Raw genomic sequence first — 18,350 nt, 5'->3', positions numbered from 1 at the left:
TTCAGTCTTTTCCTTCTGGCTTTGAGTATCCTGCTTCTCCACCAAATGCTCAAAAGGACGTTACGCTGGAAAGTTTTCAACCATCCCTACAAATCCCCAAGTTCATGGAGTTTTACAGGGATTGAGTCTGGCTTAAGTGAGCTCATGCTAGGGATTTCAGGTGGTTTAAGAAAAGACTTTCAAAAATCAATTTCACTGAAAGCAGCACATGCCTTTTTGATCTTTTTTTCACATAGGTGAGACCTGATATTTTACCACAGCTAAACAAGAGACTGTTGCTGACAGGCTGCTGCTCTTTCAACACAAGACCCTCTGCTCTTCCCCCTTTGGCTCTCCTCTCTCCCACCATATTGATGCTCAGGAGTGAACTAGTTTTGATTGAACTATTTACCAGCTCTCTTGCACAAACCTTTTCTTTGCCCTCAAACTGTTAATCCTGCCACTTGAACCCTATTTTCTTAGCCCAGGGAGAATGCTGTCCCATGTGTAAAAGCCTCATGAGCCAAACAAGGATCCACCCTGACCATGGCTCTACACAACATTTAAGATAACAGAGAGCAGCAGTGCGTTTATAGGCCTGGTATGCAGCTCAGATACAGGATGTAGCAGGCTATGGTGAAAAACGGATTTTTAAAGGTGCCTTTGTACAGCTCTTTGTGCCCAGCACTCCTATGCTTCTGCTGGAGCTAACCAGACATACACACAGGGCGTAACACATTTGTTGGAAAACTGATCACGTAAGATGCTTCAAGGGCTTTTGGAAAAAAAAACCTCCACCCTTGGGCCTAAATGGAACACACTGAAAAATAATGGATTATGGACAATAAGGCACAAATGGATTATGTTCTACCTTCGTAGAACCATATTGGCTATCCCTCAAAAAGCCCTGTGGGTAATAGCTATCAACACAGTATCCAATCTAAATTTCCAGTTGTTTAAAATAAAAACAGAGGAAGGTATTGGCTGTACCCTGTGTATCTGATCCAGATAACATCTGTGTCTGTGACAACTCTGATGTGTTGGGGTTTTTTAACTTCAAGCATCTGAGATTTGTCTGTCTAACCTTGGCAGTCCCCAGTTTTATCTACTAGACCACCACACAATGGTTTACAAATAGCTTTTCTGCATGATTATACGAACAGTAACAGAAATAACAGGAAACTGTCCAAAGAAAAATAAAACTTTTACTCTACCCAGACTTCTCTGAGGTGCCTCCATCTGCTTGCTGTCAGCAATCCTGCAGATAAGATTAGACCTGCTGCTAAAACCTCCCAGTTTCCATTCTGCTCATTCTTTTTCCTTCCTAAAAAAGGCAGCTTATCTGCAGTTTCAGAAAGGCTTTGTACTGGAGGGCAAAAATTACTGTCTGTTAACAAGAAAGGGTGACCCTCTGGAGAGACTCATGTTGAAGTCCCTGATTTTGAGTATCAAATCATGACCTTGCACTCTTCCTCTCATTTGATCACCTCCATACACTGGACCAAATGAGAAGGTAGGTGTAGTGACAGAGCCCTCCGTAGGACACAACACTAACCAGGGGTAATCCTCTCTATACCTAAACCCAAAACAGCCTGGTGACGTTAAAAGCTCAAGAAAGAAACTCAATCCCAGTGATCACTCTGAAAACTTGAGAACGGAAGGTCTCAGAGGAGAAAGGCATGGGAAAATAGATGTCCTTGGGGTTACGCCTTGGGACTGGGCAGGCACCAGTCCACTCAGTACTCATCTCTCTTGTTGACTTCCAGGTTCAGATGCATCCAGAGCACCTGTTGAAAGCAGCCCTGAGGTGCCCCTCTGAAAGCTTAAGCCACAACTGCGGCACAGCTTCAGACCCTCCCAGAAGCATGTGGGACACAGCCTGCCCCAGCACACTTGGTAGGTCAACCCGGCACCAGGCATGCTTCCGCAGCTAGCCCAGCATACAGGTGCGAAGCCAGTCCAGCCAGAGCCCTGCCAGAGCCTGCTTTTTCAAAGCAGCAAGGACAAGCTCTGTCTCAGCTGCCTGGTCCCCTTTCCTGCTATCCTGATGACAAAACAGGAATCTTTCTCTGGGGAAAGGTGCGCATGCATGGAGGTGGTACAGTGCACGCAAACGTGGGTGTGAGTCAGTAGGCAGTATTGCTCCACCATCACTTAGCACTGAGGACACTCCCAGGGCACAGCGAGCTCTCCTTCCTGCAGTGGCACTGACTCCGTCTCCATGAGTGTGGCAACATCGGTTGTGCCCAGTTAGCAAAGTGTATCTTGAGTGCTGTAAATCCACACCCACATAGACACACTCCCAGCCTGCGCCCAACAGCCAGTGCAAAGGATCTGATCTCGCTGCAGGGCTTTTATTACAGCTCAGTATATGAAAGAGTTATAGTTGTGCCAGGTCTCAATGCCACTGCCCCAGCGATGGGGGCAATAGGTTTGATCAGTGCTTCTCCAAGCAGACAACAAGGTCCCTGGAGCCACAGCCCAAGGATCCTTTACCCTTTACTTCAGAGGACCAGGCGGGGTCAGGATTGTTGCTGGAGGTGTTCTCAGCCCCCATAATTTAGAAACTGCTGGCTCAGAGCAGAGGAAAGAAAGCTCTGAAAGTCATTCCTCTCAACTGCATCCTTATTTGCTTTATAGCAAGACATTATCTGGGAAAGGATATGGGACAGACCTCAAACATTCACTAAGGCCTCTGCATTTGATGTTGTTATCATGGGTTATTGCATTGGTACCTAAACAGCCTAACTGAGCCCAGGACACTGCCATGCTGGGCATGCAAGCACACAGTAAGGGACTACCTCCAACCTAAAGCCTTTTATAGATAGATAGAGGAGAGGAAAGGAAATGTGTGGGGAAGGATGCACCAAGAGATGGTGCCCAAGGTCATGTGAGATGAGTGTGGCCATCAGGGTTATAAACCAAACATGTTTTGCCCTGCTACCTTACTCCTCCTACTAAAAATCTTATCACTGCTTGTGGGAAGGGTGTAATTTGGAAGACCCACCCTTCATTTAGTTAATGTGATTGTTACCAAAAAAATTGTGTAAATAACACGGACAGTGTGTTCTACGTTTCAGCATGCCACAAAATATATTGCACATTATTAATTTACCTCCTGGATTTATAAGACTGTGATGATTAGTGACAGAGAAATATGCCAGAAGAATACCAAATGAAAAGAAAAAACAGATATAAACAGATATAAAGAGATACACACTCTACTTGATCCCATTCTGACTGCACAGTTGGGCTCCTGGTCCCAATTATGGCCCCAAGCTGGGTGATGCTGGCACAGAATGGTTTTCCCTGTTTCCATATAATGGTAACTGTTGTATCTGGACTTGTTACAATGGGGCACATTCTGGGTTTCCAAGATAAGAATAAGAACAAGCCTTTCTTCCCAGAGATATCTCCTGCCAGCCCTTTGATCTCCACATCTCTGTGGCTCCCTTGTGAGGCTTAAATACTAGCCTTCCCAGGGGCTGCAGGCAGAAAAGAAGTTGTAGACTTCTGGCAGAGCCCAGACCAGCAGCCCAAGCGCACCATACCACACTGCAGATGCTCAAACCACGGCTCACACTGAGCATTAGGGCCCGGACACTTGAGTAACCTGAACTCTTGCTTTGGGGAGGAAACGAGCCAGGCAGGGACGCTGAGACCAGCGTGGTCCGCCCCACAACGATTTTAAACAGTAGCTCATGAGCTTGGGAAATGTAGCCATTCCTGACATGGCAGATTCCTCCCAGCTGTCTCCAGAGCTGACACCATTGCTCAGCTTGTATGTTACAGGAGGTATGAAGGATATGGTCTCATTGCTCCAAGCCCTACCTCCACATCACAAGTGTAATGGTCCTGCTTCACCCTAAGCACCTCTGCCCACAGTGCCCCACGCCTATGATGAAGCAAACTTACAGATCTGTGACTCTGGAGACCTCAGCATCTTCTTCGATTCCTGCCATATGGTTTTGCAGTCCTCCTGGAGCTTATAAAACCGCTCCTTTCTCCAAGAGCCTGACTTCACTTTCAGCAGCTGGCTGCCTTTCAGGAGGAACTTCAGATCCTTGTCATCTTTCAGGCCTGCAGAGAAACAGTAGTGATAATATTATAAGTCAACTCAAGAAATTATGCTTATAGGGTTTTCCCTTCCACAGGACACCAATCACAGACATAGACAACCACTGCAGTGCAGCCAGGTCTGGGGAGGACAGCAGAGGAAAGAGACCAAGAAATCCCCCATGCCACCCTTTATGCTCACAAAAGAGGCTGAAGCTTGTAGATTTCTTAGATTGACTCCAAAGACAATTCTCAGTTGGTTTACAAACATAAAATATCTTCTTCCCGGCAAATATAGAGTAAACTTAGGATGCAAAAATTACAACAAAACCAACAACATGTCAGTAAAAGCAAAGGAAAGCAAGCTGTAAAACTTGTAATTGGAGTGCTGTCAGGAACTTTGAAGTGATTTCAAATCTATTTTCTGACAAATTTCCTTTGTGGAAACAGGAATACACAAAGATATCGCTCTTCTTTCTCTAGCAAGCAGTCCCTTCCTATCCACATGGGAATTTTGAAGATCAGTGTCATAAAGCTTAGGACATACACAGATAAGTCTGTTGCAGGTACCATCACATCAATAACGCAGTAATAAGGTAGCAGCCATGCTCTCCTCATTGCCCAGCCAGTATCTGAGAGGACCTTTATCTTTCTTACCCTACTAGGCCACCACATTGCCAAGTAATAACAAACAGAGCTTCTGTTTCCAGGAACTTCAGATTTCACATCTTAATCTAGATTCAGGAAAGCACTTAGACATCTAGAGAGGCAACAGGCATCTACTGAGACTTTGAAAACACAGATTTGGCATTCTACATGGTTTTGAATGTCTCAGCAGTATAGGACTTCCACATACCTAAATACTATGGAGAATCTGTCCCTCAAAACAACCATTAATTACAGATCTGGAGCGTGTGGGCTGGGGAGGGTGAGAGCATGAAACATGAGAAACACATCCTGGGCTTTCTGTAATAGGCACCTTGCATCTCTCTGACACTGCATGAAAGGCTGTTTCCAAGCCGGTGAAACAGCATTCAGCTCTGTAGTACTGATCAAACATATCCCAACTCAATGGGATTTTTGCTCACCTTATCTTCACAACACAGCCACCTGACACTCACATTATGGGAAATTTCCCAGTGCTACGTAAATATAACGTGGGATCTCACAAAGCAGAAATCCAAGTTAACTGATTTATGCAACAACATTTATATTGCAGTGTGGCATTTCCTTGTGACAGTGGGTTTGTTCTCCTCTGGAAGACACTGCTGCCTTGAATTGTTTTTTAAACAGGGCAAGGCAATAAATTACTAAGCATCACTTCAGACCTGCTTGAAAAAACAAACCCAGGATGAGATCCAAGTATCCAAATCCCCAAACTCCTGACAACTCATACAGGAAACTGAAGTGCCAGGTGCTGCAGAGCACCAAGGGGGGTCATGGTAGCAGCAGCAAAATGCAGCACCATGAGTTTGTAAGTGGGATACATTGGCCCAAAGAGAACATTTTAGGTTGCCAAAGAAAGGCTGCAATCTCCACCAGAGATAAATATTAGGGGAGTCCAGTGTTCACTCAGTGGGGTGCTCACACCATTTCACTGGTTTTGCAGATGCTAAGGAGCACACCCAGAGCTGAGCCTGAGTTGAAAGCGCCACAGTGGGAGCTGGAGATCCTGAAAAGGTGGATGTGGCCTCTCTCTTTCCTCTACATTCAATTAGCCATCTCATTAATTGTCTTCCCATGCTACAGCATCCCCTGGGCATCTTGGCTTGTCTGGTCTGGAGGTTCTCAAGGGGAGAATTTGAATGCTTCCTCCTCTAGAAGCCTCAGAAAGAAACTCACAGAGAGAAGAAAAAAAGTCACCTCCACAACACAGAAGGGTGAAAGATTAACCCCAGCCATAAGATCTGGGACACCCTCCGGGGTTTGGTGAGATCAGGCATACCCAGGGGTTGACAAGAGGCCAGGCCAACCAGAGGAACAACAGACATCACAACAGCTTTACAGGTCTCCTGACTTACAGTGTTAAGGTTTCCCCTGCGAGGCGAAGGTTTTCCAAGTGCCGAGAAGGTATCACAAGACTTAGGCCTCACTAACATCTCTGTGTATCCCTCAAGAGTTCTGGAGAAGAAACAAATCTCTTCCTTCTCTCTATTCACCTACAACATTTCTGTTCTGGCTTCCAGCCTCATTCCTTCTCTTCCTTCAAATCCCAACCATGCAAGACATCATGGGACTAGGAAGAGGACATGCCATCCTAGGGTGACATGAGGAAAGCAGGAAAGCCATCAATTCCTTTGGGTGTCTATGTGCATAAGTGTGTAATGAGAAATCCCTGTGAACTGGGGCACGTTGTGTTACACAGACACTGCATGCAGCATGCATAATGTGTCATGCTACCTAGACACCCCAAAGAACGGCATCAATGTAATACAGGCAAACCTGGATGGGCACAGGCAGCAGCCAAGAGCAGCTTGCCCTCCTCCAGGCTGGATCTACACAGGCCAGACACAAGCTGGAGCTCAGAGCCCTTTGCCCTGCTCACCAGCACAGCCCAGTCAGTGCATTAATGTGGGTCAAAAACCCCCTTCCTCTTCAGAGGATCTAACTGTGGGTAGGGAGCAGCCCTCCCACTCATTCTTGGCCACCATGCCTGAGGATCAGGCCAGGTTAAATGACTCAGCAAAGGAGGCCACTGCACTCTGCAAGAGCAAGAGGGAAAGATGAAGAGGGATGGTGCATGGTGAAAGCATGGCAAAAATTAAAGATGGCACAGAGCCTGAGTCAGAGGGCAGTGAGAGAAGCCAGGGATGGGATGGAGACAACCTTGCCTCTAGGAGACAGCGAGTTTGCCCAGGAAAGGGCAAGAGGGCTAGTCATGGGTGTCTAACAGCTCCGTCATCCCTTTGATGTGGGAGGCCTTTCAGATAGAGAGCAGTCACCCAGAGTTGACCTCTGCCGGTGGTGACCCCAAGTACCGACTGAAGACCTGACGGTGGGCCCAGAGGAAGGAGTGGCATCCCCTTAGCCAGGTGGGCCCAGTCTGTTTCAGGTCTGCTTTGTGTCTGCCTAGCAGCAGTTCAAGCTCCAACAGCTAAACCGGCCAGGAAAGAGGGCCAGTTTTAAAGAGGACCAGTGTTTTGGGTCCTGCCCCCTATACCCAGTCCAAACACTGCCATAGACTCTTTAAATGACCTTGGGTGAGTCACTTAGCTTCCCTACTCCTATCTACAAAGCACCAGCGTTTTGTTACATCAGAGATGGAGCAGAAGATGCTCTGCTCTGCTGAGACAGGAATGACAAACACACCCCTCATGTGCCAGTGGGACATTACTCTCTCTTGGTCATTTGAACTGCTTTCTAGAAAGAAACACCTTTTCCCAGTAGAAACCTCATTTCAGGTTTTGTGCCTGAACGAGCTCCTGAGGATTTCTGTCTAACAACCCCACAGAGCTGAGGAGGTTTATGGTCCAGACCTTCATCTCACAGCAATGGAGACTTGCATGAAAGAAACCAGAGTCAACATACAGATATATGATTTAAAAATTTAAAAACACTGGGCAGCTGGACAAGGGTATTGGTTTCCAACTATATAACAAGACTAGGCATAAGAAGCATAATCACCACACTGAAATAGATGTCCAAACCCTTCCTGAAACATGTGTCTTGCTTAGCATCCTCTGTGAAATACCAAATACATACTTGGCATGCAAAATTGCAGAGTGCATTTCAAAGGTCAGGCCCCCCTCCTCGCAAAATATCAATCACACACTTTCTAGACAGAACATATTTAGTGTGCAGTAATGTTCAGAGTGAAAATCATGTTTGGCAAAGGTAGGAGCGCCTCAAGCACACACGGCGCTACAATAACTGTGAAGTTAATATACTGCACTATGAAGCTTCAGGCCCTAAGACATTGAAAATGTTAACCTTTGTCTTATCAATCTCAGGTTTACAGCAAGCAGGAAACAATAAAACAATAGCTGTCACGGTAGAAGCGAGACTTTGAGTTCACTAAGGAGATCGAATGATGACCAGAGAAGAGTGACAATCCATATTTCTGCATTGCTCACTCACAAATCTGCTGATCTTATATAAACACATTAATTACAATTGCTATAAAACAAGCCTCGTCCTGCTTGCTCTCACCTCTCCCACCTGCTTTAAGACCAGACATAACTCAGGTTTGCAAGTTTAAAAGGGCAGAAAGCCTTTCTGATTAAATCTAAAGAACTCGAGTGCGTAAACGGTGATTTTCCATTTCTACCAGCCCTGTGTAGCCACAGAAATCAAGGGACTGGCATCCACTTGTGCTGTCTCTCCAGAGAGCAGGAACCAGCAATAAGTTCATAGCCACACACAGAAATATGAAACTCCTGAGTTTCCTCTTTCTTTTATCTGGTGAATGCAGACCTCGGAGTGGTTCCACGGGCTATTACAGCAAGTGGCAATATACCACTGAGAAGTCCTAAAATCAGGCAGGAAAAGGGCACTGCCTTCCCCAAACACCCTCAACCCACGACAGTTCAGAAAGCCCAGCAAGAGATTTGGAAACCAGCCCTTTGCCAAAGAGGTCCCACGTTCTTTGATGCCTCAAACGAAGCGGTTTAAACATCTGGCGGGTGGGTACAGGCAAAGGAAAGGAAAAGAAACCTCGGGAGTTTAAAAATAACCTTGGAGTTGCCTTTAGGGTGGAGCACTGCCTCTGCGCAGGGAAAAGAGGCAGAAATGAAGCGGCTGCCAGCGTGTGGAAGTGCCGAGGGTCTGGCCAACTTGTCCCTTACCCAGCCTGATGCCGTTCAACGCGGCCACTCTACGGCTCTGCTCCCGCAGGATGTTTTCCTGGGACACGCTGCGCTTGGGCTGCCGTCGGATGCACTGCATGGTCCAGCGCCGTGCTCAGGGACACGCGTGGGGCGTCGGGCAGGATGGGGGGCCACGCCACCCCCGCGGGGATCCCAGCTCATCCAGGAGCCTCCGGCGTGCGCGGCGTGAAACGGGGCTCCACGGAGGGAACGGGGCAGCGGGAGAGCAGGCAGGGGAAGGCAGGGGAGGGCAGAGTCCAGCTGGGGGTGGGACCGCGGGAAGTCTCTCCTCCTGCTTTGCTCACCAGCACGCACTGGATGCAAAATTACAGCAAGGAGCCTGCCGGCAGCTGCCTAGGTAGAAGGAACATGTTTTCCGACAGTCATATGCCAGTGGGGTTTTCGGCATCATTTCCAGGGAGCTGGAGGAGTCCCAGATACTGTTTGCGGCTCCTAATGAGTGACCAGGGCACAGCCCAGCCTGCCCACAAGCGCCTGGATCAGGGGAAGGCTGCTCCACCCTTTCCCTTCTGTGCAGAGCTGCTCCCTGCCGTTCTCACCGACGGGCACTGGAGAGGGAGCTAAAACCACCTTTTAGCCAGGCCAGACGTAGCCCAAAAGCTGCTCGGAAATTGTGCTTTAATGCTTTTCCTTTTCCACCCAGAGAAGAGCATTTTCCTAAGCCTCTGGAGCAGATCTTCTCTGCCACCGACTTCCGGTATGACTTGGGTGAGTCACTTACCCTTCATTTCAGCATAGCTCTGACAATTCTTGTCATATTTTTGTAATTCGAATTTATCCCATAGTCTGGTACAGAAATATGTCCCCATCGTGGTTTCATAAGTCACTGATAATGCAGAATCAGAGAATAATTCAGTCTGGAATGGACCTCTGGAGCTCTCTAGTTCAACCACCCACTTAGAGGGGTCACCTTCAAAGGCAGATTGGGTTGCTCACAGCCTTGTCCAGGTGAGTTCTGGATATAGAAGGATGGAGACATCACAGCCAATCTACATCCCTGTTCAAGAGTTCAGATGTTCTTAGTGAATAATTTGTTCATTACGACCAGTATAAATTTCCTTTGCTGAAACTCATGACCATTGCCCATTGCCCTAGCAATGGCTGGGACTAAAATCCGTCTCTTCCCTAGCCATGACCCCTTCTGCAGTGAAATACAGCAGCTATGCTTATTAAGCTGTTCCATCCTAGGTCAGACCTTGTTATAGACTAGGTTTTTTTTTGTCATTGCCTTTGCTGGCTGCTGCCCTGCCAGGCAAGCCAGAGGTGAAGATACTGCAGGGAGATGGATGTCACCACCAGGGGTGAATGTCCCTTACTGCAGAATCAGCATATGCCCAAAAAATGTCACAGCAAACTACATGTCACTGTTTCTGCTGGAGATGTTACTGAAGGCTCTCCATCGCCAGCCCTCCATCATATTCAATACAGGTTTTAGAAACATATTCTCTATATCTGGTGACTGGCAATCCAGCCATCTCCCTCTTCTTTCTCCACATCCTGAAGGAAGCCCTACCAACATTCACAAGCAAGCACAGAGGACAGGATTATTTGACTAGCACAAGGACAGGATCAGAATCATTAATCGCTGCCATATGCCGCAGGTAAGAAACTCTCTGGGGACAAGGCAGAGCCATTGCATGGCCTTGAACAGCAGTACAACTAATAACACCTTATTTACACATTGCAACTACAAATAACAGGCAGTGAAGGAGAATAAAGGCTTTTTCTGGATGAGACATTTCAGAAAACAATAGCCAGGCAGTCAGTAGATTGAGGAAACACCTCCAGCTTTTTCTGAGCCCCCTACACATACAGGGGCTGGGTGTTGGAGCCGTAATCTCTGTAGTGCTCCCCTGAGAGCTGGAAGCTTTGCTTTTCCCTGGCTAGGAGGTGGGCACCATGATATGTAACAGCTAGATGATATTTATTAGCTAGCAGTCTCTGAGCACTTCCCATATTTCACATTGTACTGAAGAGAACTGAGCCAATTAAATGAGTGGGGAAGAGTGGTCTCCCGTACTTGCCTTAGCAAAACAATTTGCTTCTGTCCACCAGCGCTCCTGTCCAGAAGCAGCCAGAGTCCCATAGGGATCCATTTGGGAGCACACAGAGCCCCTCTGCTTAATTTTCCTCTTAATTCCTAATAAGTAGTGCCAGTGACAGCACTGCTCAGAGGCCCTCAGAGAATATTTACCATACTTATCCCTGAAATCTGCACACACGCAAAGCACAGGGTCGGCATTCACCAAGTTTATATACTTCTCCAGAACAACAATGTGCAAGTTTTACTGTTGTGAGGACTTCAGAGATGTAAGGCAGTTAAAATCGGCTTGTTTTTAAAATGACCATATGATCATTGGGCCAGAAATGCCCTGCTTTGGGAAACAACAGATCTGGATGTATTGTGGTCTTGAGGTCATTCAAAGACAATCTCGTATCTCATAGACAAAGCCTGATGGGTAAGCATGACACTGTGGGTTACATGGCATTGCTTATTGATGTTACATGATGCTGCGTCACGCTCCAGTGCTGGAGGAAGTGATTCCTGCAAATGGCTTAGGGACAAATTCTCCAACCCTTATTCACTGCAGGTAACACCTGACTAGGTCCAAAGCCTGCAAACACTCAAGCATGCAGTTTTACCTATATAACCAATCCCACTGAAATAAATGGCACTAGTCACATGAGTGAAGTTATTCATGTCCCCGTGCCCAGGTTAAGGGCTGTGCTAATCATCCTACTGATTCCAGCTGGATTACTCACAGAGCAAATGGAGATCAATGTGAACGAGGATGTCAGAACATGGTCCTAAAGTCAGCAAAATGCTTTTAATATCCAGGAAACAGGCACTTGAGATAGAAAGGCTGTAGAATCTGGTAGGAAATGTGCTATGTGAGAAAACTATTAATGCACAGGCTGCTCTTCAGACGGTTTCCAAAATGAATTAATCTCTATCGCATCCTTATACAAAGAAGCTAAGTAAGCACTATTACCACTTCACAGAGGAAGAAGCAGATTAGTTTTGAGCTCTTTGGGGCTGGACTTGTTCTCCCATCACCACAGCGTTTGGGCAATGCCAAAAGCGGTGCAACCCTAATACTGATTACAGTTTCTTTACACTACCCTGACACAAATGACGTGATGGAAATCAGTTGCTGATTTGCCCAAACTTGTGATAATTTAGGACTGCAATGAAAATACCTATGCTGGCAATGACCTCATCTTCACTTCCCCATTGCATCATGCACATGATGTAAATTATTATGACTCATAATGCCTGTGACAGTTACATAACAAATAACAAGTGCCATGTTATTTGTGGGAGTGGGAGATTTTCCCACTGAAAAGGGCCAAAGGCTGTGCCTTGCTCTATGTTTGTTTCCAAGAAGAAAATATTATCTCTTACATGATGCCATTCTTTGCAGAAACACTGTAATTTCATCTTCCCTTCCAGTGAAATTCAATACAATTATTTTAATAATTGTAATGGCACAATCAGAGTGTCACTGCTTATTAATGAACTGTAATGTCTATCCCTACATGTTTCTAGTCCTCAGCAAGTGTGAGACCAATTCAGTCCAGGTGCACTCAGAATCAATGAGAGTTTGGAAAAGCTGTAGTTCAGCTGGTCTGTAGTAAAACAACAACCTTCCATCCCTTGTCAGAGTGAAAAATCAGTCAGAAACTCAAGTTCCTGATGGTAAATAAAGTTCAAGGATTAATTCTGCACACCTAGTATGAGGCATATGGTCAGTGCAGCAGATGCTTGGAAACGAGCACAACCAGCTGCAGTACTGGGCAGTGGCTGCTGTTCAGAAAAGCAACAAACCTGTCAAGTGACAAGGATTTTGTAGGTTTCTCCAGTGCTTTCGCAAATCATTGATGTCACCTGTGAAGTGCAGAGGCACCTTTTGGTCATTTGCCACCATCCCATGGTTGTATTCAACCTGGCTTTTGTATAAGCTCTTTAGCAGTTTTGTGCCTGGTATCAGTGTAGTACCAGCAATGGCAAGTTGCCTTCCAGCCAAGACTCTGCCAGAAGGACAGGACAGCGAGGCTCCTTCCTTGCCTGCAGGGTCCCACCTGCCCTGCCTTTCCCTCTTCATTCCATTCTTCACTTCATTCATGCCCTCTCACATCCCACCCATAGAAATCTTGCTCCTTCCTTGTTACCTCCAGGACACCACTTGCTGCTCCCAGCTTTGTTCTCCCCAGCCATGCCTCACACCCTTCGAGGACCAGGCCTTGTTGGCACAGCAGAGCTTGAGAACAGCCAGTTTCTCATCAACAACAAAAAATGCTAATAACTCCTCTACGCCACCGCTCCCCTCCTTGCTCCATCCAGGGAAGTGGGGACCTGAGAGTGGGTGCTGAGACCGTATGCATTGGTGCATCTCAGCCCGAAGATGATGCTGCTTTACAGTGGGTGTATCTCTGGTGCATGTGCTATGTACCAAGTTCCACCTTGTGGCGACACTCAGAATGGGCTTCTCCACAAAGCCCGTGGCAGCATCAGCAAACCTCCTTCTATTCTTTACATTGGCTTTTCTTCCCCGTTCTCCTTCCAGGATGCTTGACAGGTCCTGCTGAGCGAGGGCAGGGTGACCTTAAAGTTTCAAACAGAAGTTCTCCCCAGGTATCATGTTATGGCTGTCCTTCAAATCACTGCTTAAAACCTTCCTCTCCTGGTATGCTGGCAAGAAGCCTTATGACGGGCAGGTCTCTGATGCACTGAGGTGACCACTGCCACCTTCCTCGGTATTTCTCAGCCCCACTTTCTCTCTGTATCCTTTGGCTGTTTAACCTTGTGTGCAAGGTCTCTGGGAGGAGAACGGTCCCTTCTCCAGCTCTGCTCTGATCAGTCCACTCAGCCCGACCCTCTTTCCCCAAAACAGGCTGACTACACCCAGACTGCCTACTGGGAAGGATTGCAGGCCCATACTGGATCATGCTATGTGCTAGCTTGCTATGGATCAAAACCAAGTTGGGGAATGTGCTGGCAGTTAAACGGTGCAGAGCCCTGGCCCTGGTTTGCATAGATGAAGCCAGGCTGCCTGCTCAGCAATTTCACAGACAATTCAAATTGTGATCTTTATTCGTGAAAATCTTCATAAATCTTTGTGCCAGTCTGGGTCATTCAAAGGGGAGCCTGGATCCATGCACAGCACAGGCTGTGACCCATCAACAGCTACTGCCCTGCACTCTTGATGAAATCCAGGCAAAACACCCAACTAAAAAGTTCATTGCACTCAGGAACGCAAAACCACACTGAAGGTTTGGTTCGATCCTTCCACTGGTCCCTCCGTTACAGTGCACAACATAGATTTGGCTGCAGTCAGAGGCACTAAAACAAACACTGGCTTGCAGTAAATTACAGCTTTTCCAGTATTTGGTGTGAACAGTGTGGGAAGAAAGTACCTGAAAAAGACATCAACTTGATGGATAGGACCAGCATCAACAGCCAGGAGCACTCATGCAGCTTAGTTGCCTGACTCCTAAGGCATGTTTCTAGGCACATGCTGATGAAGATGTTCTTTTCATAAAACTGAAGTCAATTGTAGGTAGGTCCCAGGTTCATTTTTATTAAGGACACTTAGCAGCTTTTCTCAACATATTCTTCAGAAGCTAAAATTTCTTCCACAGATGAAATGCAGGTCACACTCACCATTCTGTAGCAGGAAAAAATTTGTGCAATAATTCAATTGCACAATTGAATTATGCAAAACTAGGGAAAATGTCATTTTTTCCCCTCAAAGTGATTTATCTGGAATTTCAGCACTCTATAAATTTAGCCAAAAACAACCAACTCAACTTGTTTGTTGAGTGTGGTGTCTCAATACAGGGCTTTAAAAGGTACCCATGTGAGGGGCAGCCTGAGCTGTGAGATTTTTCACACACACATTGTCTAAACTGGCTCATTTAATGCATGGAAGCACCTCAGTTTAGAAGAAATTGTGGCAAAATCTTCTCTACCTGCATAAAAAAAAAAGAAAAAAAAAAAAAAAGAAACCTCCACGTTTGACCAAGGTCTGCAGCTTCCTGTTCTGGTGGGCTTGACAGAGCAAGGATTGAGACCCTCCACCCATGGTAAGGACCTAGGGGACGCAGGGGCTGGGGATTAGTCTCGTAGTATTTGGATATCTATAGCGCACTGAACAAGGGGCCAGGAGAAGGCAAGATACAATTCACCTGTCTAGATCGCTATAAGCCTAAAATTTCTTGCAGGTACCTACATTTAGCCAGCTGAATCCCACCCTGGATGATCAAATCACCAAGTATTTGTCTGCAGCTATCATTCATAAATACCTGTTTATATATCTCTATCTCCCTGTAAAGGAAACTATACTTGGCTCCCAAATCATCAACACCTTTGGCTCCCCAGAGCTGCCTCTCCAGTCAGCTGAGTTTCTGGATCTTGCACAAACCATCTCTTCCCCACATACCTCTCCCTTTTGTTTTTCCCTGTAGTTGACTATATCCTTTCATCTCTTCTACTTGCAACAGTTTTCCAAGCAACTGTGTTTCCTTCTTCCTCCTCTGTCATTTCCTCTTTAAAATCTATTTTTCCCCAAGCATCCTCTTGCCCCAACTCATCTGCTTTTGGGCCTGATGCTAGGGCTGTGCACACTGGCAACAATTTCAAAACCAGCTGCGGGCTTTAGTTTTACTAGAAGACATTGCTTAGATTGGAAAACTAGGAGCTTTTGTATCACAATTTAAAAAAGACCCAAAATGAATTTTACTTATCCTGTCTGAAAAAGAGACAAGTTGTATGTTTAATGCACTGAGAAGTGTCAGTATCACAAATTCTTCCGCACTACTAGAAACTCTACAGCTCAAAAAAACCCCATGTAACGCATCAGACACAACCTGCATCAAATCGGGTGTGCTAGAAGCCTTTTGTTTGTAGGAAAGGAGATTAAGGTCACAGGCTGCTTCAGAACAGATCCCAACTGATCCCAAGCAGCATTATCTCCACCCACGGAGGCTGAAGTTCAGAAGGAGCTTCCTCTGTGCTCCCAACTAAAAAGGGCAGGTGGAGATGATTCACTTGGAAATTTAGAAATTAATCCTCAGGAATACCTGACAGAAGAAACAAGGAAATGGCCTGGTTTGTAGGATTTTACTAACCCTTCCTGGCTGATTCTTACCCTGGGATGCAGCAGGGGGCCTTCCTATAATGGGGCTGTGGCATTCCCTGCACAATGTACACACTGTCTTGGATGAAAAAGTCAGTGTATAAGAATAAGGCATAGTACCAATTAGCTATTCTATAATCTGTGTGAGCACAAGGGCTCCCAGTTCAGAAACAAACCAACTTCATGAGGCAAGAGAAAGATTATTAATAGCCCACCGAGTTTAGCAGATGCATTGCATACTAAATGTAGATGACCCCTTTATAAAATAAGCAACAAGAAACCCATCCAGCTGAATTAAATGCATTCAAAATAAAAGGCACAGACCGCTAAATCACAGCAGCTGCTGTGGCTCTGTGGGTAAGGGAGCATGCTCAGTTTTCTTCCCTGCTCAGATCTCCATCCAAATGCAGAGTAAACAAAACCATGTAAACTTTTCAGAAACTCTTATCTACAGTAATACCCACTTCTGCTACCAGAACGTATCTCAGGTGTCTCCTACTGACTGTCAGATATTTTACTGAGACTGAGCCACGTGCCTGTGGTTAGTTCTGGCATGGTAAATACAGATGTTTTACCTGTGCTGGGAAAAAAAAAAAAAGAGAAACTAAACTAAAGAAACTGAGTTTCAACATACAGCCATAAACAAAACATACCTGTCTATAAACCACAGTATCTGAGAAATTTCTGACAAGCTACATAGCACAAATCTGATCCTGCTAATGAACAAACATGTGAGCAACTTTTCTTGTCTAAGTAGCCTGGCATGCAGAGTGACTTTGGCACTTGTGCGTGTTATGTGTTAAGGAATTTCAGTAAATACTTTTTTAAAAAGCTTGGCTCATTCAGCACTTGTGTATTTTTCTGCTTGAGACAAGAAAACAGATTAACAAACAGCCACTGAATTCTTCTTGGTTCCTAACCTCAGAAGACTAAATAATAGTCACTGAAAAATGACCCACAGGCCAGAATAGGAAATATTTTAATAGTTCCAGATGTATTTCTTAGCTTTCTTTCCCCAGTGGTTATATAATGAATGAGATGCCTACAAAAAAGTGTAACATTAACCTCTGTTTCACCTTCCTGTCCAATTTCTGGCATCTGGGAAAATCACAGCGAAGATTTATCGAGCCTGGGACAATCTTCTCACATTTCTCCTTGTAGTGCTAAACTGATTATGTTCATGGTCAGTCACTTGTTGGTCTATTAATTTTTTTGTTTCTTTGTTTACAGCTCAGCTACAGTAAGAAAGCAGCTATCTCATGAACTAAAAATAAGCACTGCTGACTTTCCCCATTTCTGTGGGATCACAATATTCCATTTCAACCTGTAGCTATCACAGTCCTGAGTTGTTTCTTCTCATCTGAGTAAGTAAAATACAATGAAGAGGTAACAAAGCAATCTATTAAAAGTCCATCAAGGGAATAAAGAATATTTCATTACCCTGTCTATAAGACAAGCCTCCCAGTCTTGGTACCAATTGAATCTTCCTAAATCTCACTTGCTAGAATGGTAGAGAGGATTTCTTCTTTTTTAGAAACATTACTTATTTTGTACTTAACATTTATAGTCCTGTGGACAGACGTTGAGCTGAGGTGATTTATCCTGTCTCTGCTGTCTTCACCAGAACCCATGAGTTTACTCAGTTGAGCATCAGTCTCACCCAGTTTCACCATAAAGGGGAGGAGATCTGCATCAACTTTTCTGGACTTGCAGACACTTATCCAGACAAGCCACCTTTCCTACCCAGACAGCTAACCCTACTAACAGAGAAAAATCTGTTGTCTCTCTCTGTAATACTGATAAAATGCTGCATTGCTTCCGAGTGAGAGAAAGGGGAGGCAAAGGAGGCGGGGAGAAGAGGGGAAGAAAAATAAAGCTCTTGGACGAAACAAGAGAGCCGAAATGCAAGGACATTTCTACAGACTTACTGTTGCAAGCGAGGAAAGTGCCATTCAATTCCATTGCCGCAAAACAAGTCGATGTGCAGCAGCAGAAAGGGCTCCGGGAAACAGCTGTGCCCAGATGTTAGCACTGGCGCGGGGTGGAAGCCAGACCTGCGAGGCTCCCTCTGCTCTCTGCTCCCGTAATCCCCAACGTCAGCTCCCTTCGGAGAGGCCTGCTCCTTCCTCTTGGCTGGAAATGCGTCTTCGCTATGACTCCTCATTTATTTCCCTCCCGCACCCGCACGCCGCCGGCCCAGCGCAGCGAGTGCGGCCGAGCGCCCCAGCCCAGCGCCGGCGGCCCCGCCCCGCCCCGCTGCCCCCCCGCCCCGTGCCTGCTGCGGCCTGACAGCGGAGCCGCCGCGCCGGGCTGCCGGCTCGTCCGCAGCCTCTGCTCCTTTCCAGCAAGG

General features: G+C 46.1%; 1 protein-coding gene across 2 annotated transcripts in view; it reads right to left on the bottom strand.

The window, feature by feature from the left end:
* Window positions 1-18,225, bottom strand: part of PLCD1 (phospholipase C delta 1) — a 56,324-nt gene extending 38,099 nt beyond the window's left edge. Inside the window, exons 1-2 of one of the 2 annotated variants that reach the window (XM_040590330.1) lie at window positions 17,929-18,225; window positions 3,895-4,059 (exon numbers count right to left, since the gene is read on the bottom strand). In XM_040590330.1, coding sequence (XP_040446264.1) covers window positions 3,895-4,059; window positions 17,929-17,962 — 199 coding nt within the window. In that variant the 5' untranslated portion in view covers window positions 17,963-18,225. Of the gene's footprint in view, window positions 1-3,894; window positions 4,060-8,819; window positions 9,098-17,928 lie in introns of those variants that run through there. The other variant, XM_040590329.1, reaches the window with a different exon arrangement.
* Between the last annotated feature and the right edge of the window lie 125 nt (window positions 18,226-18,350).

This window comes from Falco naumanni, chromosome 4, assembly GCF_017639655.2.
Source record: "Falco naumanni isolate bFalNau1 chromosome 4, bFalNau1.pat, whole genome shotgun sequence".
Classification (NCBI taxonomy): domain Eukaryota; kingdom Metazoa; phylum Chordata; class Aves; order Falconiformes; family Falconidae; genus Falco; species Falco naumanni.
Note: the sequence above shows the minus strand (reverse complement) of the source record. Positions and strands in the feature narration are given on the sequence as shown.